Source organism: Hylaeus anthracinus, unplaced genomic scaffold, assembly GCF_026225885.1.
Source record: "Hylaeus anthracinus isolate JK02 unplaced genomic scaffold, UHH_iyHylAnth1.0_haploid 11991, whole genome shotgun sequence".
Taxonomy (NCBI): domain Eukaryota; kingdom Metazoa; phylum Arthropoda; class Insecta; order Hymenoptera; family Colletidae; genus Hylaeus; species Hylaeus anthracinus.
The window spans coordinates 108483-133675 of record NW_026534339.1 but is presented as its reverse complement, the minus strand read 5'-3'; the positions used below and the strand labels follow the sequence as shown (position 1 = coordinate 133675).

The following is a 25193-nucleotide window of genomic DNA, read 5'->3' as shown; positions in this document are numbered from 1 at the left end:
AAGAAGTCTTTTCAAGGACCTCCAACGTTTTTGGGTCATCCTGTATATGGCTCATAGCTGTTCTTATTGCATGAAACCTATTGGTTATAGATTTCCACTAAAAAGAGTGAAATAAAATAATTTTTTGGAAAAAAAATTTAACCGACTTCGAAAAAGGTGCAGTGAGAAGTATGAAATAATTTCTAATGAATTTATATGAATACGCACTAGCTCTAGATATAATTGCTTAAAAGTATGGGAAAATGCAGTGAAAAGTATGAAATAATGTCTAGTTAATGTATATGAATACGCACTAGCTCTAGATATAATTGCTTAAAAGTATGGGAAAATGCAGTGAAAAGTGTGAAATAATTTCTATTTAAACTGGATTGTTATTCGCCATTGTTTGATGAATTTGGTTAAATTATTAAATACATCATATTGAATGCAATGCACCTTTTTCGGAGGCGGCGCAAAATTTAGAATTAAGTATATTAAAAATTGCTAAACTTAGTTTAACTTTCTGTCGGAGAAACAAAAAATATGGTCTTTATTTATTGCTATCATTACATCCACTCTGACATCATATTCATTAACACTATTCAATATCGCCGCCGCCTCCAAATACTATCCCAAACTTATTTATACAGTATTTCCATATGGAGAGTTTATACATTAGCAGTAATCAATATGGCCGTCACTCCCCTCCAAAAAAAAGCCCCAAATCTACTCACACTATATTTCCGTACTACTATATACATTAAATATTAATTCCTCATAGACAATAAACATGTATACACTGACAGCATTCAATATTGCCGCCTCTACCAAAAGCTAACCCAAACAGGAATTAAACAATTTTTACATCTGCGCCGCCTCCAAAAAAGGTGCATTGCATTTAATATGATGTATTTAATAATTTAACCAAATTCATCAAACGATGGTGAATAATAACAATGCAGTTTAAATAGAAATTATTTCACACTTTTCACTGCATTTTCCCATACTTTTAAACAATTATATCTAGAGCTAGTGCGCATTCATATACATTAACTAGAAATTATTTCATACTTTTCACTGCATTTTCCCATACTTTTAAGCAATTATATTTAGAGCTAGTGCGTATTCATATAAATTGACTAGGAATTATTTCATACTTTTCACTGCACCTTTTTCGAAGTCGGTTAAACTTTTTTTCCAAAAAATTATTTTATAACATTAAAGATATAAACAAATCGTCAATTAAATGACTTTCAATTAATTTTGCTTAAAGTAATCGTCAATTGAATGACTTTCGATTAATTCTGCTTAATTCAATTTTAATTAAATAATTTTTAATTACATCGTTTGTAATTAATTGTCAATTAAAGGCGGAAATTAATTTTAAAAGTAATTAATTACACGCAATTCTGCTGGCGACCTAACCCCGAACTACTTGAAATGGGTTACAACCGACGAGAAACTCCGAGTCGCACTACGTGGATAAACTGAGATTTACGTTAGGTGATTTTACCACGTGTTGAACGTACTGGGCGCAAACCGATAATGGTGTCTTCCATGCAGCATGCCGGCTCCCGCATGGTGAGAGGGCTGCGTGAACAAAACGCGACCGGGAGGTGCTGCCGCTATCGCACACCTGCGAGTTACGACTACGATCGGTGCGCGATACAAATCGACAATTCGCCAACATTTCCCCCCGGCCATCAGCGACTGGTCGATGATGTTTTCTGCGTGTCTGCTCTGTCTGAAGTGGGCCGATGGAGCAGAGCTAACTTGACGATTGGTCAAGTGAGCGTCGTGGTAGCTGCCTTCAGTTCGACAACCCTGGGCAATCCGTCCTTGCCTCGTATGAGTTTCATAACCCGTGCCATTGGGCATTTTTACCTGGGGGCAAACATTCATTAATAATGAGAACAAAAGAGCCTACCTCGATCTCGCTGGTAAAATGATGCCACTTCGTGTTGTCTGGAGTAGCTGAAGATGCTGCGTGGACCAGGGCCTCCAAAATTGTTGAAGGCGTTGTTGCAGAAACTTTCATCTCGACTATCTGTTGAGTGAGACGCCGAGAAGCGATGTTTCCGGAAGTGCGTTAAGCTGAGCGCCAATGATGGAGTATTCTGGTAAATGGAATGAACCGTCGTCAGAAGCGTCGTTGAGTGGTTCCAAAGGTCTCGAGATCAGGATGACTTCAATCTGCGTGAGTAATGTTATTGATTTCTCACGCGTGAGAGAAGCATCTTCTTAGTTGGCCCATCAGTTGATGGGCACGGATCCCCCTCTGCCGAGCACACTTTACACACCGAAGAATATGCGATTTCACTGGAGCTCGTCCACCGATGATCCAGTAGCATTGTCTGATAAAGGCGAGGGTGTATTGCGTACCTCCGTGCATCGTCTGTTGATGGGCATGGTCGATGAGAAGTGCTGAGAACCGTGAATCACGAGGCAAAATAGCTGGATGTTTGCCTTCGTGCGAGAGTTCTGAGTGCTGAAGACGTCCGCCTATTCTGGCAATTCCTTGATGGTCGAGGTAGGCGGTCAGTCGAGTGAACGGATACGTTGACGGAAGAGAAATTTCTTTGGCGAAGGCTGCAATTTCGTCCTTGAAGTACAAGGATTGCGTGGCCTGAATCCAGTAAATTCTGGCCTTCTCTATTTCAGCAGCTGTGATGAGTGGCGTGGGCAGAGCATTGCGTCGCCTGAGCAGTCTGTCCCTGAATATGAGGCAGAGAGAGGTGATTCTGAGTAACCTGTTAACAAAGGAATATTTGTAAATTAATTCCCAGGGATACTCCTTGATCACAGGCTTTATAATATGGAGTGAGACAGCAGGACGAGCCTTTGGAGCTCCTAACTCGTCTGCGTCAGCACTTGTCTGCTTGGGGTATGCGTTCTGAGCTTTCTTGAGCCACGGTGGTCCCGTCCACCAGAGTGTGCTGCTGAAGTTGGTCTGTTGTCATGCCTCTTGACGTGCAGTCAGCTGGATTGGATGTTCATGGTACGTGCCTCCAATGAGAAGTCTGCGTGATTTCCTGGATTTGGATTACCCTGTTGCGTATGTAATCCTTCCACTTGAATGGGTGCGTCTTGATCCATGCAAGAGTAAATTCTGAGTCCGTCCACAAAAATGTCTGAGTGACAGTCATGTTCAAAGTAGCGTGAACATGCTGTATCAATTTAGAAAGGAGCAGCGCTGCTGTTAATTCCAACCTCGGGATGGTTAGTCGTTTGAGTGATGCCACTCGAATTTTTGAACAGACAAGAGAAATGTGGGTACCCGTGGACGGTGAGCGGACAACAAGGTAGACGACAGCTGCCATTGCGAAGACTGACGCACCGTAAAGTTCAACAGTAGGCGTGGTTGTTGTGTTAAACCATCTTAAGATGGAAACTCTGGCCAGACTGGTTAGATCTTCCCTGATGCGCAGCCAGCGTTTCGTAATCTGAGGAGGCAGAATGTCGTCCCAACTGAGTTCCTGTAAACAAAGCTCCTGAATCAACATTTTAGTTTTAATGACTACAGGCGCGACCAAACCGAGAAGATCAAAAAGTTGTGCTACTTTAGAGAGAATGGGGTGTTTCGTGAACTGCGTGCGTTGCGTAGCTGCTATTGTAGAGAAGTTGAAAGTATCTTGATGAGGGGTCATTTAATTCCGAGAATCTTGGTTTTGCAGTCGTCGAATGAGATAGATGCGTTCTTCTGCGTTGATGCGAGGGCGTTGAGTAATTTCTTGCTAGTGGAATGCCACTTGGCCAGTGGAAAACCACCAGCGTAGGAAAACTGTGTTAACTGAGTTGCAATTTCAATGAGATGATCAGCTGTATCTGCACCACCAAAAATGTCATCGACATACCTGCCATATTTGATGGGCTTCACAGCAAGAGAGTACTTCGATCCTTCATCCTCAGCAAGTTGCAAGAGTGTTCTGATAGCCAAGAATGGCGCAGCTTTCGTTCCATACGTGACCGTGGTGAGTTGAAACTGCGTTTCCTGATTTGCGTCGTCAGTCCAGAGTATCTGCTGTAAACCCCAATCGTCAGAATGTACTTTAATTTGGCGATACATCTTGGTGATGTTCGTTGCAAAAAGATGTTTGTATCTGCGGATCCAAATGAGCAGATCTGCGATGTTTAGCATGAGATTAGGGTCTGCGTGAAGAAAATCATTCAATGAGTAGCCTTAAGACGTTGAACTGGATCCATTGAAGACCACACGTAAAGCGGTGGTTGTGCTATCCAACTTCAGAACGCCATGATGTGGAAGAAAGTACTGAAACGAACTAGTTATTGAGTCATGGTTTCGTCTTACTATATGACCAAGTTCTTCGTTTACACGGATGAACTTGGTGTACAGCTGATAGGAGTTGCCAAGTGCTCGAGGATGGATTTTAAGCGGCAATCGTACGATGTAGCGTCCTTCAGAGTCTCTTGAATACGTGGTCTTGAAATGATCTTCACACTCTTGCTCTTCTTGAGTGAGCAAGGGTGCCGTGTCCTGCGGTGGTTCTTCCTGCATCCAGAATCGACTGACTAACTTACTCAGCTGGCAATCGGTGTTATTGACCGACACCTGATGAACAGTCCACCGAGTAGTCTGAGAGCCCTCGATGGGCCCGATTACAAGCCATCCAAAGATTGACAGCAGATCGATGAGCTGAGTGGACGAGTGTCCGATGATATTGGGCTTGATAATTTGCCCGTAGACGTCTGCGCTGAGAATGAGATCCACTGGTCTGGATAACAGAAACTGAGGATCAGCGAGATTCAGTTTTTCCAGAAGAGGTGGTAGGGATGCTGAAGGTGGTGGTTCAGTAGGAAGATTGGCTGTAACCTTCCTTAACACGTGGGCTTGGACGTTCACGTGGAGTGGCCTGTAAGTAATGGAGAGTAATATTGACTATTCCACTCGACTGCGTGGTCTTCATCCCACTAACTCCATGGACATCCAGCGCAGAGCGTTGTCGTTTGAGTTGAAGCTGGATAGCCAACGACTATGAAATAAATGAAATTTCCGAACCAGAATCACTTCTTGCAGCTGCAAGAAGCGTAGTTCGTGGTATGGGTGTTCGGTGAGCGTGTAGTGCGTGGGCGTGTCCTGCGTGGTCCTTAAAGATGTTCACTGCGTTGTTCTGCGATGCGTTAGCTGCCTGATCGACGACTGCACCTGGTCCTTACTGCGTGGTCTTCGTGGGCTGGTATCCAGCAACTAACACCTCGCCCAGATCGGCACCGTGCAACAGCGTGTGATGTTGCTCATCACAGATTTTGCAACTCTGTGAGGTGCGGCAGCTTCGCAGATTGTGGTGGTCAAGGCAGTTGACACTCAACGAGTGTGCCTTGACCACCATGATACGATCATCGTTCGCACTTTTTCTAGAGATGGGGCACAAGGAGAGGTAGTGCTCCTTGCTGCACAGCGCGCAGGGATACTCCACCGCTGATGGAGCTGCGCGCTGCGTGTTCTGTGGTGTAGCTGAGCGGACAGAGGATGATGAGGCTGTTGGTGCTGGCGCTGCCTTCTGCGTGGGTGCATGGGATTCCACTCGCGTAGGTCTGGATGCTGTTACTGCTGTTGCACGGGCGGTAGCGAGACGACCTTGAATGGGCTGCGTGGTCATGGCTGGACGCGTGTTTCTTGGCGTGGTCTGCTGAGTGGCGCGAGCTGTGTTGGTTTTCTCCACTTGTGCCAGGATGCGAGCGTGTTCCACATCAAAGGTCGTTAAATCTTCCAAGGTAGAAAATTTCTTAACATTTTTTAGGGAATATTCCCACTGGTGGCGCGTCTCTGCGTCCAGCAGCTTGACGCGGTAGCATATGAGGAAACAGTTGTGTCGGTCATTCAGCCCAAATGACGTGAGTGCCTGCATGGTCTCGTCAATGATATTTGCCTTTTTCAGTAGGGCGTAGGCTCTTTGCGTGGTCATCGCCCACATCCTCCTTGCCGAGCCCGGGTCTTTTTCCTGGGCTCCCTCGGCGGCCTTCTTCTGCGACACAACCTTCTCGCAAAAGGAGGCCGCCGCCTTCCACGATCTCTCGCTCGAGACCATGTGGTCGACCATGGCCGCGAGTGAGAGGTCCCACCCACCCACTGCGGCTCTTAGTGTATGCCACGCCGAGTCCACCTCCTCGCCGCAGTGGTGACACTGCAGTGTCGGCTCCCGCCTCATCCGGTGCAGGTACTCTCTGCAGCAGTTGCCAGGCCTGCTTGAATGCGGCGCTGGATGCCTGCACGTGAGAGATGACCTGACCTGCGTTATCTGTGACTGTACCCTTTAAATAGTGCAGCCGATCACTATCCTCGATGTCCTTGCGATTAATGATGATTGACGTAATCGTGTCCTTGAAATCAGCCCACTTTGTGAAATCGCCATTGAAAGATGGCAATCCCACCTCGGGCATCTAGGTTGCGCTGCGTGGACTTTGAGCTGGAGGGATGAGGCCAGCTCGCGAGCTCCCATGACCACGCGACTCTCGGCTGTGGACACCTTGTCTTTAAAATAATCGCGTTCCTGTTGCGAGGTTGGCCACACTCGTAACAGAGCTGCGTGATCTGTCTTGAAGTCCCCATGGATCTCTTCTATTGTCACCTCCATGACTCGGGGCTTCGTAACGCTGATCGCTGCGGGGTCTTTCTTGGAAAGCTGCTCGAGCGCCTCGACCAGCGCCAACAATTGGTCGAGGCGCCCTTCCTGCGCTCTTGCTTGAAATTGCAGCTCCGTCGACAGTCTTGCCGGCGATCTGCTGCGCGTAATCTGAATGGGCTGAGGTGGCTACGGGGGCTCGAGATCACCAGTACCTTGTGTTGGCGTGGTCTGCGTGTTCGCCGTGGCAAGGTGACTTGAGTTTGGACCAGCTTGAGAATGAGTGTTCTAATACAATAAATTGTGTGTTATAAATAGTGGACCACTTTTTTTATTTTCACTTCATGATAAACATTTAAATTGCTTGCAACAAGACTTTCTGTCACACGTTCTGCGTACGTATGAACTGTAAAAAGAAAGGGAGAGAGACGCATGGCAGGATGTCTCACTGCAAGAAATTTAAATGTTAAAGATGAAGCGAGAAATGAAAAAAAGAAATCAACTATTTCTAACGCACAATTTATTGTATTAGAATACAGTTCATACGTTCACAGAACGCATGGCAGAAAGTCTTGTAACAAATTTAAATAATGAGAAAATGAGAAAATGAACAGATATCCACTATTTGTAATAGATAATTTCTTGTATTACAATAATATAGAAAAAGAAAGGTCAAACTTAATCCTTTAAGTTCTCAAAAGTATGCATGACACATGATAGAAGGTCTTGTTGCATTTAATGGTTACTGATAAACTGATTACATTTACATTATTTATATCACATTTTTTTTTTAATAAATTGCTTGCAATGAGACTTCCTGCAATGCGTTTCGCGTACTTTTGAAACCTTAAAAGATTCAAACTGATCTCCCATTTTCTATTATGTGCGGACGTTCAGATCCTAATGACAATTCATGTAAAGTGACTGCTCCACACTTTAGCGGTGACATGAAGGAGCTAAATAGCGTATCATCCACAAACTAAGGCTGTTTAAAAATTTGTCTTGATGTCTGCGGCCTGGAAGTCAAATGCTTGGCGTGGCCAGGCAAGGTCGTGTCGATGAATAAGAATTATTTTAAAACGCAAAATAATGAAAGTGTACTTATATCGTCAGAGTTTTAAACTGACAAATTATCTGAAAGCTTGTGAGAGGAAAGGTATCGGTGTCGATGAATGACCTTAGAAATAATTTAAAACGCAATATAATGGAAATGTACTCATATCGTAAGAGTTTTAAATTGACAAATTATGTAAAAGCCTGCGAGAGAGAAAGTATGGGTCTTGATGATCTGAGAATGCCTTAGCTGGCCACGCCAAGCATTTGACTTCCAGGCCGCGGACATCAAGGCAAATTTTTAAACAGCCTCAGTTTGTGGATGGTACGCTATTTAGCTCCTTCATGTCACCGCTAAAGTGTGGAGCAGTCACTTTACATGAATTGTCATTAGGATCTGAACGTCTGCACTGTTGAACACAGCATAGTTGGAAACCACCGAATTGCATTGTGTTACACAGAGTCGCCTTTGCACTTTATTGGAAAAGACTTTCATGTACTGGCAGCTCATTGTGATTTCACATCGTTTTCTACTTTCTTGTAGTTTTTTATAGGGATCTTTTATTTTTCTGTGATAACTCCTTGAGTCCTCCACTTTTTTATGTATATGTATGTATGTATGGATGTATTTTTACATTTATATGTATTTTAATGTTTTGATTCTAAACTTGAGTGTGAAAATCTGTTGAGGTTTTAAGGTGAATTAGGGCACATGGTGCAATAAATAGAACTATCCCGCGATTTATAGTCAGTACAAAGAAATATAAAATTGAATATATATATTTATTTAGGTACATGAGTTGAGAACGAAATAAAAATAATATTACACTAGGCTGACAGAAAAATAAAGAAAACAGGCTTATACAACGCGCACGTGGTTTTTGACTGTAACGAAAGTGATTCAAAACACCGACTGATACAAAGGCCGACGGAAACAGTAGCGTTTCGGTAGTCGAAACAGAAGAGAGGGAGAAATACGTTGTAGACAAAGGCTCACAGGTGTCTCCCTCTCTTCCGTATTTATAACTATTTTCGAACTGGTCGGCAGCAACCCGTCGTCCACAAACAACGCCAGAAATGTCTTATGACCCTTGACAGTTCCTACGAAAATACATTTATCAGCATTGCATTTAAATAGGTTAAATTTACGCAGAAAGCATTTAAATTTTAAATTCCAATACCTGGGGGTCTCTTTGAGGCCATATAAAGATTTATTTAGTTTACAAACCCAGTTATCACTGTCTGTTGTGACACTCACACCGTAAGGTACTTTCATGTAGACGTCTTCTTCGAGACTTTCATACAGGAAGGCAGTGCAGGCATCGAAGCTTGTAGTTTCCAGTTCCTCGGAGGCCACATGAGCGAGAAGCGTTCTTAGTGAGTCATATCTCACCACGGGAGAGAACGTTTCTTTATAGTCAAGACCTTCCCTCTGTATGAACCCTCTGGCGCAGAGTCGTGCCTTGTACTTTGTCTTTCCGGTGGTGCTGCAAATCCTTTTGAACACCCACTTAGAATCGATTAACCTCATGGTTGGTTCTCGTATAACAAATGTCCAAGTTTTACTTTGACTATGTGCCTCGAGTTCTTCTGTGATAGCCTTTCTACAGTATAAGGCATCTGGGCGTTGTGATGCCTCTACAAATGAGTTAGGCACATTAAAAATAGCTCTATTTGCAGCGTACCTTGCAGGGAGTTTGCTGGAGGCCCGATCTCTTAGCTGCCTGGTTTGCACCGATGAGGCTGGTACGTCTTCTGCTGCACCTTCAGCTGCGTCTTCTGCTTTGTCTTCTGCTGCGTCTGTCTGTCGCTGGACCTCTTCATCATTCCATTCAGCAGTCTGTCCTGACAGCTGCTGGTTCTCGAAGAACGTCACAGGTTCAACGTCCTGCTCGGGTCTTGAACTGACTTTGTTGTTTTTCTGCTTTCGCTGAAAGTTACATTTGTTGACATTTCTTGACACAATCACTTTTCTTGTTCTGGGGCAGAACAGTTGGTTGAGTCATCCTGGTATCCAACTAGGATCATTTTCTTTGCATGTGGGTCGAATTTCTTTGTGAACATTTTTGGTATGTGCATATATGCGTTACAACTAAATGCTCTGAGGTGGCTCAGCTCGAGTTTCTTTTCATTCCACAGCTCGTACAACGTCTTGTGTATATTTCTGCTTGACATCGTCGTTCTGTTCAGCAGATAAACTGCTGTGTTTACAGCTTCCGCCCAAAGAAAACTGGGCAATTCCGCGGACTTCAGCAGTGTCTTTGCACATTCCATAATTGTACGATTATTGCGTTCAACCTTGCCATTTTGTTCTGGAGTGTGAGGTGCTATTCGCCCATGAACGATACCTCGTGCTTCCAGAAGTGCAGCTATCCTCTTGTTTGTATACTCAGTCCCGTTGTCGCTTTTTAACACCTTCACCGGGCTTCCAAATTTGTTTCGCACGAATTTCTCGAAAATTTGAAGTTGATCTGCGACATCTGTTTTGTGCTTGATGAAGAAAACAGTTTTTGAGCCCGTCGCGTCGCGTCATCGATGAATGGTACATAATATCTTGCACCTCCTAGTGAAGCTTCGGACATGGGACCACATACGTCGCTGTGGAACATTTCACCAGGTGCGGTGTTCCTGTCGACTGACCTTCTAAACGGGAGCCGATGTGCTTTACAAAGTTGACAGTTCTCACACGACTGATCCTCCACACTGTTGATCTTAATTCCGTTGATTAACCCTTGTTTCACCAGCTTTTTGAGTACTTGATTGTTAAGATGTCCCAGTATCTCGTCCCACAATCTTAAGTCTGCAGCTGCTGCGTGAAGTTCGCTGGAATCCAGAGTGATTGCTTTGATGAGCATCCTGTAAATGAGGTTATCTTGTTTCACTCCGGCTGCCACCACACTATTTCCACGCAAAAAGTTCACTGAGTCCTCTTTAAAGCGTAATTTCAACCCATGAAAGGTGACTAAACCAACAGAATACAAATTTGTCCCTATATCTGGCACATATAACACGTTGTCAATGTGTCCTTTCAACCATTTTCCGTTTACCAGTCTCATGATCGGATCGGAGCCCTCACCAACTACGTCGCACTCACGATCGTCCCCGAGAACTACTTTGTCGCCGCGACATCTGTGTCGGTAATTTACTAACCATTCCTTGCGAAAAGTTATTTGCGCGGACGCCCCAGGTATCGTTTTAATTCGCGTTCAAGACTGCGTGTTTTTGTTCGGACGACGGTTCAGAAAAAATAATCCTGGCCCTATCACTTAACCCGTGAGTGGTTTTCGTAGCCTTACTCACCACAATCAGTGCACAGTCACTTGTCGCTGTGTCCCTGCGCACAAACGACTGTTTATTTTTCCGTTGGGGACACTCGCGCGCGAAATGTCCTTTTTCCGAACACATGTAGCACTCTGCGTTTGCTTTTGTCTTGACCTTGCGAGATTTGAACGTCCATTGTCTTGCTTGAAGTAACGGCCAATGCCGTTTTTTCTGTTTCCTCCATGCTCATGTACTCTTCTTCCTCAATTAGTCTAGCTTGCAGAAGTTCGATTTTTTGTCTGCTCAATTCTTCGTTTACCCCAGGATGTCCGGAAATGATGGTACTTTGGCGGTAGACTCGCGTGAATTTTGGACATTATCACTATTTCAGGAATGCTTTCACCAAGGTCCAACAATTGCCTGGCGAAATTCTGCATTTTAGAGATGTGTTGAACCACGGAGTCCTTCGGATCCATTCGATACTCGTGGAACCTTAGACTTAACAGAAATTTGTGAGATTCTGTCTTCTGTTCATGAATAATTGAGAGTTTATCCCACATCTCCTTTGCAGTGCTGCACATCAACAGGTTGTCCATCTGCTCGGGATTCATCGCCGCCGACATCAGATACATTGCTTTTGCATCGTCTTTGATCCAGAGTTTTCCTTATAGGGTACTCGAGTTCATCGGCCTGGCACCCTGGCCATTCCAATGTTGGAAATTGTTGTTCTCGAACTTGACGAAACTTCGGGCCGTTATTTCGCTGGACATGATGCTCGAGTTACAAAATCCTTGTTCACCGATTGTTCTCGCGCACTTGACTATATCACTACGTTCTATTATAAACCGTACAAACCCGGTTAATGAAGTGAAGGTTACTGTAACCCATACTAACCACGAAGGAACGGTTCTTGAATTGTAGGAAGAGCGGTTTAACCTGTTCGGAGTGTGTTAGTAGTACAAGAAGACATTCTAGACATCCAGACAAGTCAAAAATATGTGAACTTATAGGCAATATTCAAATCAAATGAAACTAGATTGTTTAAAATGTACGAGTATATAATAAATGTAGGACACACACGTTCATTACACGTTCTAAGGCAAGACTGACGAATGCTTATCATTCGCCCGGTTGTCACAGTTGCTAGTGTTGGAATTCCCACAAAATTCATAACATGTCCAGTCAAAATAGGGATTCTTTCAAGTGACTGTTTATGCCAATACATGTACTATTCGTCCGCAAGAAGAGGGCTGGGCAAGTGTTTACGTCCCCGTTTTGCTACATTAGTACAGTAAACAAGTAGTAAATACAAGTAAATGTAAGCACTTGCATGACCTTCTTCTCGCGGATGGTAGAGCAGAAAACAGACAATATTGAAATAAAATTGAAACATGGTAATAACTATGGTTTTTACTGTATTATTATAACGCGCATACAATCTTCTCTTATTTCTTTAATTCCGCTACATCTTCTGTATTTTTCCTTTTTTGTGTCTGTAAGGGAGCAGAAATATCATTAACACCTTTATTCATCTCCTTATGTTCTTTATTTTTGTTTGGCGTATCGCTTATGCATGTGGTGTCTGCCTTTGACTTAATAATCCCCATTGGTTTGTCTCCTTCAGATTTTAATTTATTTTTGTTTGATTTTTTTACCTGTTTTTTGATCACTTCCCAGTCTTTTTTATTATCTTCAACTTTCCTTTTTTTAATGATCCACCATTCAATAGCCTTCAGTATTTTCTTTCAGTTTTCCTATGTCCTCGTGTATTTTTATGTCTCCATGTTCCTTTTTCTTGAAAGCTTGGCTTTCCTCTTTTGTCTTTTCCCCCTCTTTACCTTCTACACGTACCTTTACTTTGCTGTCCGACTTCTCCGCCAGGAGGCAGAGCGTCGTTTCCTCAGCTTTTTCCCTATTTCCTTTCCGTACAGTTGTCGGTCTAGTTATCTCCTCTTGGCCCATCTCTTGATTACTTCTTTTCCCTTTCCCTTCTATATCCTGATTGGAAATACCCTCTTCTTGATTCCCTAACGTCTTCTTCCATTCTTCACTCATTTTTTTTTTACTATATCTTTATATTTTTCTAGGATTTCTAAGCTGTAGCATGCTCCTTTTATTTCTTCCTCGTTTTTTTCCCTTTTGTTTCTTTTAGTTCTACCTCTTCAATTTCTATTTCTTTTCCTTTTTCCTCTTCACCTCAGCTTATTTCCACTTCAATTTAATTTATTATATCTTCATTTCCTATTTCTTTCTCGATGTTATTTCCCTCGAGTTTTCTTCTTTCTTCTCCTTTCCTTTAAAAACTGCGGGTCCCCCCGCGGGGGTATTGTTTTATTTTTACCCAGTCAACGATTAATTTTTACCTATAAATTTTGGGAAAGAACACTGGGGTATGCCTACCCCCCCCCCCCTCTTGTCCTGTCCACAGTTCACTTGGCTTCTAAGGGCTAATTTCCCTTAGATTTGGAAATTCACCTTTCCCTACTCCTCCACCCTCCCCCATTTGCACTTTCCGCACAAACTTTCCCTTCACACTATGTTTTTTCTCCCGGTTTTCCCAAAAAATTCAGTACTCACAGTTCTATACGTCTCTGTTATATGCCCGTTAAACCGGAAGTTCTGTACGTACAAAAGAATGACAACTCTGGACAACTAATGACGATTCTCGACAATTCTGGACAACTAATGACGATTCTCGACAATTCTGTACAACTGACTAACTAACAACGATTCTCGACAATTCCGGACAACTACCTCGAGCCCCTAAATTGTGGGCGTACTTATACCCCTGGTTCGGGCCCTTTGGTCCGAAGGTAGGAGAAAAAATCATATCACGTGATTATAAGAATTTGCATAGGTGGTGGTTGATTCTTCTCATGGCGTTTAGCAATAACATCTTGTTCGGAATGATTCCTAGATGTTTAGGTTTCGCCTTATCGGAGTCAGGTGGTCGACGCTATAGATATGCACGGCCGGCGGTTCCTCTGCTGACGCAACGCTTCAATTCGACGAAATAAAGCAATAGGTTTTATTAGACCTGGCTACCCACCGGTGGGTGGTAATATGTACCGAGAATCGTACGGGACCCGTAACTGTAACTCTGAATCTGGAAAAACGGTTGTACTTTCGTATATCGCGGTAAGGTAAGCGAATCCGCGTTTACGACAGCGAATAAGCCGCGGCCGCGTACCGTGGTTGTATCAGGAACGCATGATATGGCAAGAAATAGGTCACTCGCTCCGCGCCCGTCGCTGTTATCGCATAGGCTCAGTCTAAGGTGCAGAGTGACGTTCGAATGTACAAATACTAACTACGTAACCCTGTCTTTGTTATGAAGGGAAAAAAATATATATCCACGGTTTGGATGGTCGATATGCGAACGTCACACGTGAGCCGTGGATGCGTGGGCCTTGGAGGCGTGGAGCGTGAACTCATGATGCGTGGACTGCGTGGGGGTCGATGGCTGGTTCGATCTTTCACTGAGTGGCCTGATTACTTGTAGATAGCATGGACCTCGATGTAAAGTACCGATTAGGCTTTTAGCCAGCCACCAACACCTCGCCGAGATTTGCACCATACAGCAGTGTGTGATGATGCTCGTCATACAATTTTCACTGCTGCACCGTGCGACAATTGCGTAAATTGTAATGTCCGAGACAATTTACACAGAGTGCGTATACTTTGACCATCATCAGACGATCGTCGAGGGAACTCTTTCTAAAAACCGGACATGAAGACAGGAAATGGTCCTTTTCACACAGTGCACATGGGTACTGCACTGATGGCCGCGCCTTAGATGTGGTTGATGGTTCTGCGAGGTCTGATTGGGCTGTGGCAGTTCGAGCTGTTTGGACTGCGTGGGCTGGTCTTGTTAATGGGCCTGCTGGCTTGGCCAGAGCGGTCAGTCTAGACCCTGTCTTCGCTGTTCCTGAGCGGACCTGCGCTGACTGCGTGGTCCGAATGGTCGTTGGTGAACGTGCAGAGTCCAAGAGCTCAATTTGCTCGAAGGTTGCTTAGTGGTCAAGCAGGAACTCTTTGCTGCGTTCTAACGTGGGAAATTCCTGTTCGTTGGCCAATGTCGCTTCTCAGGATTTCCTAGTGTCTGCGTCTAAGATATGGACAAGATGAGTGGCCATAAAACAATTGTGGTTATTTGCCAGTTCGAAGTCTTCCAAGATCTGTGTGGTCTTGTGTGAGAATTTCTACCAGCCTCTTCAACGAGCTGGTCTGCTTCCTCGTCATAAGTTTTAATATATACATAGCTTGTTCAGCGCTCCCTGGATGATGAGGTGTTCGTTAGCGAAGCGGCTGTCCAACAGACCCCAGGTCTTTTTTTTATATTATTTTTTTTTTTCGGGGGGAAAATCGAGGTTATGTGGGACTACCCAACTAAAACCCCACATCCGCCTGAGCTACGTGGGAAGGGCCTGGTACACGCGAGTACTCGCAGGACACTTCCCAGCTTACATGCATCCCGGGGGGAGGGTGCTAGCTTCCCCCACTACCTACTCTATAAGACTCCGGGCCGAGGGACCCGCCCGGTGTCCCCATCCCTGGGGCCGTCGGAATGGGCTTCCCGAGCCTCGCTCGGTCCACCCACAGCCCCCGGTGTTTTCTTGTACGTACTGGTTCAGGATACTAGCTTCAGGAAACTGGCTTTCAGGGAGCTTCAGGAGCCGCCGACAAGAAGACGCCGACACCGGTAAGACACAGGTCGAACCAATATGGTCGACCCGTCCCGAGGGGAATTATAGCCTCTCGGGGGGCCAGGGTCAGCTCACGCCCTGGCCCCCCACTTTCGCCGCCGTGTGAGGCACATGTCGTCGCGGGGACGCCTCTCACGGCCCCCCATCATTCATACCCCCACGTAGGGGCGTACGCCGGCGCGGGGAACGTTCCCGAGCCCTCTTCAGCTTCTGGAGTCGCTCTTTATTTGCGAGGTCTGCGCGTTCAATGACCACTGATGCGAAGACATCTTTAAATTCGAGCCAGTTTCTATAGTCTCCGCTGAAAGTTGGCAGCTGGTTCTCGGACGAGTGTGTGCGCTGTTGCGTGGACGTCGTAACCTGATTCGGCTGCGAGGCTGCGTGTTCTGGGCTGGCATAATTGCGAGTGGGTGTGGTGGAGTGGCCTTGCGCTCCAGCTGCGCAATTAGCTTCCGCGCGTTTATTATCACTCGTCCTTCAGTAAAACACACCTTATTTTCAAAATAAGTATGGTCTAACTGAGAAGCTGGTCCACCTGGATGAGAGCCGCGTGTTCTTGTTTGAAATCCTAATCGATATCATCGACGGTGGCTGACATTATGGTGCGTTCAACTGCGTCGATGTTCTTTGTGTCCTTTTCGACGGTCACCTCTAACTCCTTGACCAGGGCCACAAGCTGTTTCAGTCGATTCTCTTCAACCTTTGCGCGGACTCGTGGTTGAGAGGACGGGTTCCTGATTTGGCATGGTCAGTGTAAGCTCATGGACCTTTTGAGGGTTGCCAAGGGCTCAAGCAACTCGACCGCGTGGTCCGCAGAAGCCTCTTCGTCACTCTCGGTAGGCTCTGATGCCTGTGATGCAGGCGAAACGTCTCGCGATTTCGACATGATCGTTCGAGTGTTCGACGTGTTCAAAAGAGTGAAAAATCTCACACAGTGATCAAAACATACAACACTAACACTCACAGCACTGGTTACACTTCGAATGTTTCGCGTATACATGCACTGAGTCACTTAGTTCTTTACATACACGTTAGTTAGTTGTTTATTTCCTCTAGACATTACAAACTTTAGTATATGTTTTGGTGCTGTCTAAAGATGGCGTTCGAGGCACTAGTTTCCCTCCTCTTGCCCAACGAAAACGTTTACATCCTTATTGCTACATTTCTTATCATCTACCTTAACTTACTTATTTTTATTTCCACTTGAGGAAAAATTTCTGCTATATATTGTCTATTTTTTTAGTCTCTAATTTGTACTTTGTCATTTTTTTTACATGCGTATTTACATCTTTAGTTTGTTGGTTATTTACTTTCATTTCGTATGTAATCGTTGTTAATAAGAAACATAACGACTACAACGATTATTTTTAACCATGTTAATGAGGTCTTAATTAAGGATTTCTTTTTTATTATATTCTTTTAATATTCCCCCCTCTCTTTTTTGTATCTACTATCTAAACTTATTTTTCTAGCGTTCATATATAAGATAGGAACTTGTGAGAAATATAGAACAATAGTATGAAGAAAAGCGAAAATCATATAAAAATTATAACTATTAGTATCAACAAAAGTAAGGTGACTATTATTATGGTAATAGCTGCAAACTAAAATAATATGTGTACATAACTTAATCTTTCTTCTTTTTTGTTTTTTTAAACTATTTTGCGCTTATGTTAAGAACTATACGTTATAAAATTGTAATAATCTAATCAAAAGAATACACAAAACATAAAATAAATTTCCCTTTTTGGACAAAATTTAAGTATATATTGTTGCGACGGTATGAAGATGCCGCACTACAGTTCTAAGTTACATTGTCGCGACGGTGTGAAGATGTTGCGACGATGTGAAGTTGCGGAAACAAGTTCCCGCGCTTCCGGTTGCCAGGAAGCGGCAAACTTTTAAAATAGAAGAGAACGATTCGACAACTCAAAGAGAGAAGACGTTTCGTTACAAGTCTCCAAGATTATCGTTATATTGTCGTTATATTGTATAAAAGTTATAGTTTGTTAATAAAGTTTATATTTAATTAAAATGAATTCTTATGTTCCAACCCCCCGGCGCAACAATATATTAAGTTTATAATAATATTTCTTAACTTAAGGAATATACCTTCAGATAAGACAAGTTAAGCCAGGATTGGCTTTCTCTTTTGTTACCAGTCTTCCATTTCTGGTGATTCTTCATCTTTCCCATTTGCTTTTCCCTATTCTCTTCTTTCTTTTTTTTCCCTTTCTTCCCTGTCTTTCAGTGCCAGTAGTTCCCTGAGGAACTGGCCTTTTATGTTGCTTATTTCCACCTCCTTTGGGGGTGGGATTCCTCTTTCATTGCTATACCTTTCGTCTCTAGTTATGGTCGCAATTCATTTTCTCCCTGCTTCCAACAGTTTTAAACCTTCCTCTTGTAGTCTTCTCGCTTCAGTTCTCTTCCTTATCTTTTCCCTTTCTGCCTCCGTGTTTCGTCTTTCAAAATCTTCTTGGTATTTTATATCCCCTTTTTCATCTGTTGGTGATGGTTTCCATTTTGCCCTATACTTGACTTTATTGAATATTGTTTCGACTTGACCTTGTAGATTCTTTTCCCATATTAGGTCAATCAGTTGGGTAATAAGCTCATCTTCATTCTTTTGTTTTAATTGCTCTATTAGTTTTCTGTTATTATTTTTTTCTAGATACGACTGTTTTTTGATATCCTTCTCCTGATATAGGCTTCCAAATTCGTAAACCCTCTCTTCTTCTGGTACTCTTTGCACTTCAAATTGTGAGAGGTCCATATTTATATGTGTCTGGTCCACTATATTCTTCTTCATATCTCAGTCCTTCCTTCTTTCTCCCTTTTCCTTCTGGTTTTCTTTTTTCTTTTTTTATTTTTCTATTATTATTTGCTGAATTTCTTTCGTCGCTCTCTTTTTATTTTCCTCTATTAGTTAATTCCTTTTCCTTTCCCTTCTTCTGGTATTTCGTCCATTTGTTTGCCTTTGGGTTTAGGCCTGGTACTTCCTTATATTCCCAGTATTCTACTTTTGGTTTTGTTGGGAGTGGGGGGAAATCCTCAACTTCCTTGAGTACCCTCGTAGCTTATGCCTTCCATCCTTTCTGTCAAATTCTTTCCTTCTATGTAAGCTTTTGCTGTTCTGTATGGCCAATTGCGGTATGCCATGACTTTTTTAATACTTGTTTCTTTTTGGAATGTAGGGCATTCCCGTTCCACACTAGGATACCCTTCATTACCCTCTGAGGTGTGGAAGTGCTCCTTCATGAAAGGGGTTGAAAAGTGGTGAGCTATTCCGCCCCTCCAAGGGGTGCCTATGGAGCGCACGGCGTGGGCGTTGGCATTTCCTGGATCAGGAGATTCCAGGGAATGCATTGAGCCCGAATTCGGGAGTGTCGTTCAAAAATTGTGGATTTTGGAGGAGGTAGGGGTTATGAGGTGTGGGTTTGTCCGAGAGGGATTTCAAAGGGTCCATTCTGAAGAGGGCATCAATGAGAGTCGCCCTAAGTGGTTTTTTTTTATTTTTTCAATTCCTTCCGTCACCCCTTTACGGGGATGAATTAAGGCCTTCGCATCAATGCATCTTCGCACACGCCCAGAGGACACTTAAAAACTACTCTTGACGAAGTTTCACGAAAATCGGTTGAAAACTCCCATGGTTACGACTTTTTGAAAAACTGGCCCCCTATTCGTGTCCCCGACTGTATTTTGTTGTGGCAATACCTGGAAAAGATTGCAAGTGTATGTGTACAGGGTGTCCCAAAACTCGCGTAGGAGCCGAAAATGGGGGGTAGCTGAGACGATTCTGAACAACAGTTTTCTTTGTAAAAATGTCGGATGGGGCTTTGTTAAGGAAATATTAACAGGAAACCCCGGCCAATCAGAGCGCGCGTATACCGTTGGTGCCGCCGTAGTAGTGAAGGCTACGCGCTAGGCGGTAACAGCAACGTCCTTCGATGCACGTCGAGTCACTTGTTCTCGTACAAGCGCGGCCGCCAGCGCGTAGTCTTCGCTACCGCGGCCGCTTCAACGGTATACGCGCGCTCTGATTGGTCGGGGTTTTCTCTTAATATCTCCTTAACGATGCCCCACCGGCGATATTTACAAAGGAAATTGTTATTCAGAATCGTCTCAGCTACTCCCCATTTCCGGCTTCTACGCGAGTTTTGGAACACCCTGTATATGTGAAATGAACCTACAAATCTCATATGTGTTATCATTCTATATTACACGATTATGGAAAACATGTGACCAACTTTCATTCATTTTTCAATTTTGCACTATTTTGTTTTACGAAATTTACGCCGTCAAGTTTGTTTCATTTCTAATCTTTGAAGTTCATTTATCTTATGAGGAGGAACTAATCTCGACAACACAGATTAATATGTCTCTTTTTTCAGTGAAATTAGAATTGTAGTAAAATTTTGTCCAAAAACGTGATTGATATGAAAATTTCAGTTTTACATAAAGCACATTCAAAATAAACTATGTATGGCTAGCCTGGCAGCTGTGAATTGAGCTATATAGAGTAACTTTTATGAAAAGCCTAAGGCACCATTCTTACGTTAAAAGATTGATATTTGAAGCAAATAAATTGGTGTTCTGTATCATCAAAAACACGATCTGTGAAGAAATGATAAAAAGAATTTAAACACGCGGTATAACGCTGTTTTGAAATGTTTTAAGCAATTTAAATATTTAATAAATATTTTTAAATATTATTTAAATATTTCTCGTTTTACTAAACGTTCTAAACGGTCTCGTTTTAATTAACTGTCACAATCATCATTTCTGGTCTAATTACACCATTATGAAATCTTCATTTCTTTGCCTTCCAGGTCATACTAAGGTCATAGTACACTAGGTCCATGAATTCATCTTAACACGGACTATAATACTGTTAAACCAAAAATACACAGTACCGTTTAAGAAAAATGAAGGTGACCTTGACAATAATAAAAAAAAATTATTCGTACTTTTTTATTGCAATGTATAGCCAATCGAAAACTGGTCAACATTGCTCAAAATATTTTCTTGTCAGATTTTGACAAGTAGTTGAAAAATCGTGAGAAGTATTACGTGGGACACCCTGCATATGTGCACGTATATGACAATTGCATGAGTGCATTGAAAGATGATCATACTACTAAAAGCAATTTAATATAAATAGTTGCTACATTATTGTTTTCTTTAATAAAATGCATAATGTTAGATGTTTCGCTTTTATTGTCTTGTACTTTAAATACACATTATTTATCCCATATATTTTGTATTCGCTCTTTTATGTAAATATATTGAACTACTCTTTCATGTCGCATTTTTATTTTTGTCCTACTTTAGCGTTTGTATGTTTCCTTTTTTACATTTCAAGCGAACAATTAAACAGTTAATTTCATTTTTAATAGCGTATTATTTTAAAAAATGTTTCAAATAAGTGGTACTTATTTCTGGATGAGCTACCTACAAGTGCAAATACTATGTGTCTTTGCTGTTTATTTAAAAGGAATGAATGTTGGTACCCCCATACCCTTAAGTTGGTTAATTTGCAATGCTTTATATGTAGAGGACCCTACAAAGCTGAAACGAATTTTGACCCTATCTGTAATAGTTTTTCAAGAAACACTGATATCTTTTATAGCCACTGCCACGAGGAATGCTTCTTCTAATAACCGTTGTTTATTATGTATAGCTTCCATATTATCTTCAGTTAAAAAAAAAGAATAAAAAAAATCCCAAAATAACTTGATTGGAAAGCATTAAAATATCGAATGAGCTGCAGTTTATTAAATGCAAAACAAGATTAGTGATTTTTACTAATTACTGTTTTACTTTGTTTGTTTATTATAGCCGCTTCAACAAATCCATTCGTTGGTGTGAACATTGGAACGACTGGTACGGGTCCTACAAAGTGGTAGTCATGATACTTAATAATCTAATATACATATAAATAAATAAATAGAAGATTTGTTGCATAATTATTCACGAGGTGGATTTTTGCGTGCATTTACGAACAATTTCAATTACATTTTTAGGTTGCGCATTTAAACAGTGGTGAGTCATTTGAAAAAATTAGTAGTTGCCAATATCATTTTCACTGTTTATACATATTTTACAAAAATTATTTGAGAATTATTTTATAGCAATATTTCTTTTTTCAAGCTGAAAGTAGTTTTTTTTACAAATATACTTGTAAAACTCGAAGTATTCCTAACAGTTTTTTTCAAAGATATCGAATAATGAAAATTTAAATTAAATATGTCAAATTAAACTGCATCCTTAAGGTGATGAGTTTTCTAAGTAATTTAGACTATTTTCTTCGCACGTTTTATAACATAATATTACTTAACATAATTATTTCAAAGTCACACTTTTGAAAATAGAATATTTAAGTATTTTTTGTGTACTTCCTAATCTTATGAATGTAATAAATTATGTATTACATGTATCATGATAAATAGAAATAATTAGTTTAAGGTCACTGTGAAAAAAGAAACGCAATTTGTATTTTCGAAGAATCAAACTTGTGGTTTAAAATTTCAGAAAGTGTTTAAAATGATTACATTTTTAATGTTTCAATGATCATGTCATTAGAACCATTATATTCAACAACACGATATACTTCACCTTTTCGAATGACTTAATCACTGATCTATTTGTTGGTAATTAATCCTTTAAGTCGTATGTAAGCGATACTAAATATTGTTCCACCAGCATATGTAGAGGACATTGCATATTATATATAATCAATGTGTTACATGCATAAAACTGGAAAACGTGCACTCTTCGTACCCGCTTGAAAGATTGAAAAAGTTCAGATTTGATTTAGAAGAAAAATAAAACAGGAGCTCACTACTTTATTTCAAACTGGTATACCAGAGTTAATACTTAAAGTGAGTTTAGTAAATAGAAAAGAAATAAAAACGAGGAAATGATGTGTACGCACAAATCCACCACGTTTCTTGCGAAGACATAAAATAAAGAGTGACACGAAGGAGCCTCAACATGTAAGTTCCTCCTTCACAGATACTTAATATTCTCGAACATATAAGTAATGCTATTATTGAAAGCTAGTATATAATTAAAAAAACTTTTAATTTGTTAATGCATGAGATACATAAGAAACTGTATGTGTATGTTAATGTATATAATATATATGTACAGAGTGAAACATGTGAAGCATGATAAGCAAATGTCTCGAAAAACGTTGATATAATAAAGAAAATACCTTTCGGCAAATTTGATATTTTAAATTACGGTACAGTACTTCAACTATTTTGGTATAAACGGTCGGTACAGGTAACCCTCTTATAACACGGTAGATAAGTTCCTAGAAAATGCCGCGTTGTGTGAAACCGTGTTGTATGAGACCCAGAGCCAGTACAAAAAGGGCGGTTACGTTCCGAAAATATTAAAAACAATTTTTTTTTAATTCTACATAAAGAAGTTAATTTTTATTAAAAATATACATGTATGTAAGACACAAAACGAAAATATTCTTTTAATTTAACGCAACTTTAATTTAATAAATGTCTTCGTGTCACTGGTCAGTGTAATCAACCGAGAATATTTTTCGGCGAAATGATATCGCCTTTACTTTCAAAACTTTTTTTTCGTGTAACGTTCTTGCATCTTCTTTCCTCTTAAAAAATCTGAAATTTCACTTTGCTTGCTGGTTCCTACAACACTTTCTGCAACACTGTATCTTTAAACGTTTGAGTTCCAAACATCGCGATCGCGCTGTTGAGATTCTGTGTCGAAAAATCTCAACGTAGATTGTAAAACAATATTGGTCTTGCCAAGCATAGGCGTATTCTACATGTTCGAATCGATGAAGATTTGTAAAAAAAAGTTGCCGCCTTGAATTTTAAGGTTAAATTTTTTTTTGCATTGTATTCTACGCATCATGAGAATAAAAAGTGTCAAAGGAACTGTGGATCCAAAGTTGACCGTTATCATAAAAAATAATAGCAGAGTTATTACTAATGAAGCAAGCAGTTACTATTGATGTTTATTTGCTGTTTATGCAAAATCTAACATAATCGATCATAATCAATATTACCTTCTATGCTTGAAAAATGTTCATCTTCTACTTTTTCTTCTCAGCCAAAGAACCGATGCATTCTGGTGAATATTCCTTAACCGTTTGAATCTCAACCAGCGCACTCATGATGTTGAGATTTTATATCGAGAAAACCCAGTACTCATTTAGCAAAAGCGCGGTTGCGCTGTTTTGGATTCTTCGACAGTGTATTTTCAATACCCCTGGGACCTAACTGGTTAATAGCCGAGCTTTAATGCCAGTTTCAATATGCCCACCATTGTTTTATAAAACAATGGATTAGTGGTCTGGTTTCCGATAAACAGCAGATAAACAACAATAGTAACGCGGCGCTTGAGCTTCTTCGCACTTGATTAAGGGGGAAGACACGGGTAATGCAGTAAGATGGCATTACCGGCAAAAATGGGCGAAAAATGGGGTCCGGGATTTTTCGTTTTTCGTCCTTATATGAGAATATTTGAGGCTGAATGAGAGCTCATGCGAAAGAGGAATGTTCAATACAGCATGCTCTGCCAATGATTTAACGAGATCTTGTTCATATCTAATAACATGAGTGTCCAAAGTAGAGCAAAAACACGATAAAATACACCTGCAGAATCGAAGCATTTTTAGGTCACTAAAAAAGTTTTATGGCTCAAACGATGACCAGAGCGTGCTGCACTGAATCTTCCTCTTTCGAATGAGCCCTCACTCAGCCTCAAATATTCTCATATAAGGACGAAAAACGAAAAGTCCTGAAATTATTCTCAAAGACGAGTTCCGCCATTTTGACGATAATGCAGAGCAAGTCACGTACCAAATTTAGTTCAGGAAATCGGTATGAGATGGCGCTTACTGAGGACAACTGCTAACATGAATATCGATACATTGCGACGTTGTTATTCTGGCATAACAGCGTCTCCTTTCCCTACGCTGCGCTGTTGCCATTTTACTGATACCGAAATATTCTTACATTTGCCGATGTCAACAGAGCATAGGAACAGACAGCGGAAAAAGGGGAACATTTACAAGCCTAGTATTATAACCAATTGTCATAACAATATCATATTTGGTCTTATTTTAATCAGGAAAACCTCACCAATATGTTAGTGAAATTTGTATTACAAAAAAAAAAAATGAACATTAAAGAAGTTAATTTGTCACATTATTGTCTCACAGATTAGTAGGCATTTAAATTGTTTACGATCACCTCGACTTTCACAAGGAATGTCTTTTAGGTATCCGACTCCGAGTGTTTTGATTTTTGGATGTTTTAAAGGAGCGAAAACTAAAATATACGTATTTTTGTATTTTCGCCTGTTTCATATTTAGGGTGAAACAATCCCCTAGAAGGAAACTTTTTAAGGAAAAGCTTCATGGTTTTCTACCTGCATATAAAATCGGACCCTAAATTTTGCAAAAAAAATAATTTGTTTATAACATTATTTTAAAAGTAATCACAGTTTATATAATAACAAAAAAGATAATAGAAGAAATAATAAGAAGAACATACATTTTTTCTGAATCTCTCTTATTTTATATCTTATTTTTCGGCCCTTTAAAACATATCCAAATATCAGAACA

At 41.2% G+C, this 25193-nt stretch overlaps 1 protein-coding gene across 6 annotated transcripts in view; it reads left to right on the top strand.

The window, feature by feature from the left end:
- Positions 1–22807, top strand: part of LOC128888305 (dnaJ homolog subfamily C member 5) — a 129520-nt gene extending 106713 nt beyond the window's left edge. For 4 of the 6 annotated variants that reach the window (XM_054145043.1, XM_054145040.1, XM_054145037.1 and 1 more), the window contains one exon: positions 21419–22807. In XM_054145043.1, the coding sequence (XP_054001018.1) occupies positions 21419–21486 (68 nt within the window). In that variant the 3' untranslated portion in view covers positions 21487–22807. Of the gene's footprint in view, positions 1–20409; positions 20882–21418 lie in introns of those variants that run through there. The other 2 variants (XM_054145041.1, XM_054145038.1) reach the window with 1 other exon arrangement.
- The last annotated feature ends 2386 nt before the right edge of the window (positions 22808–25193 follow it).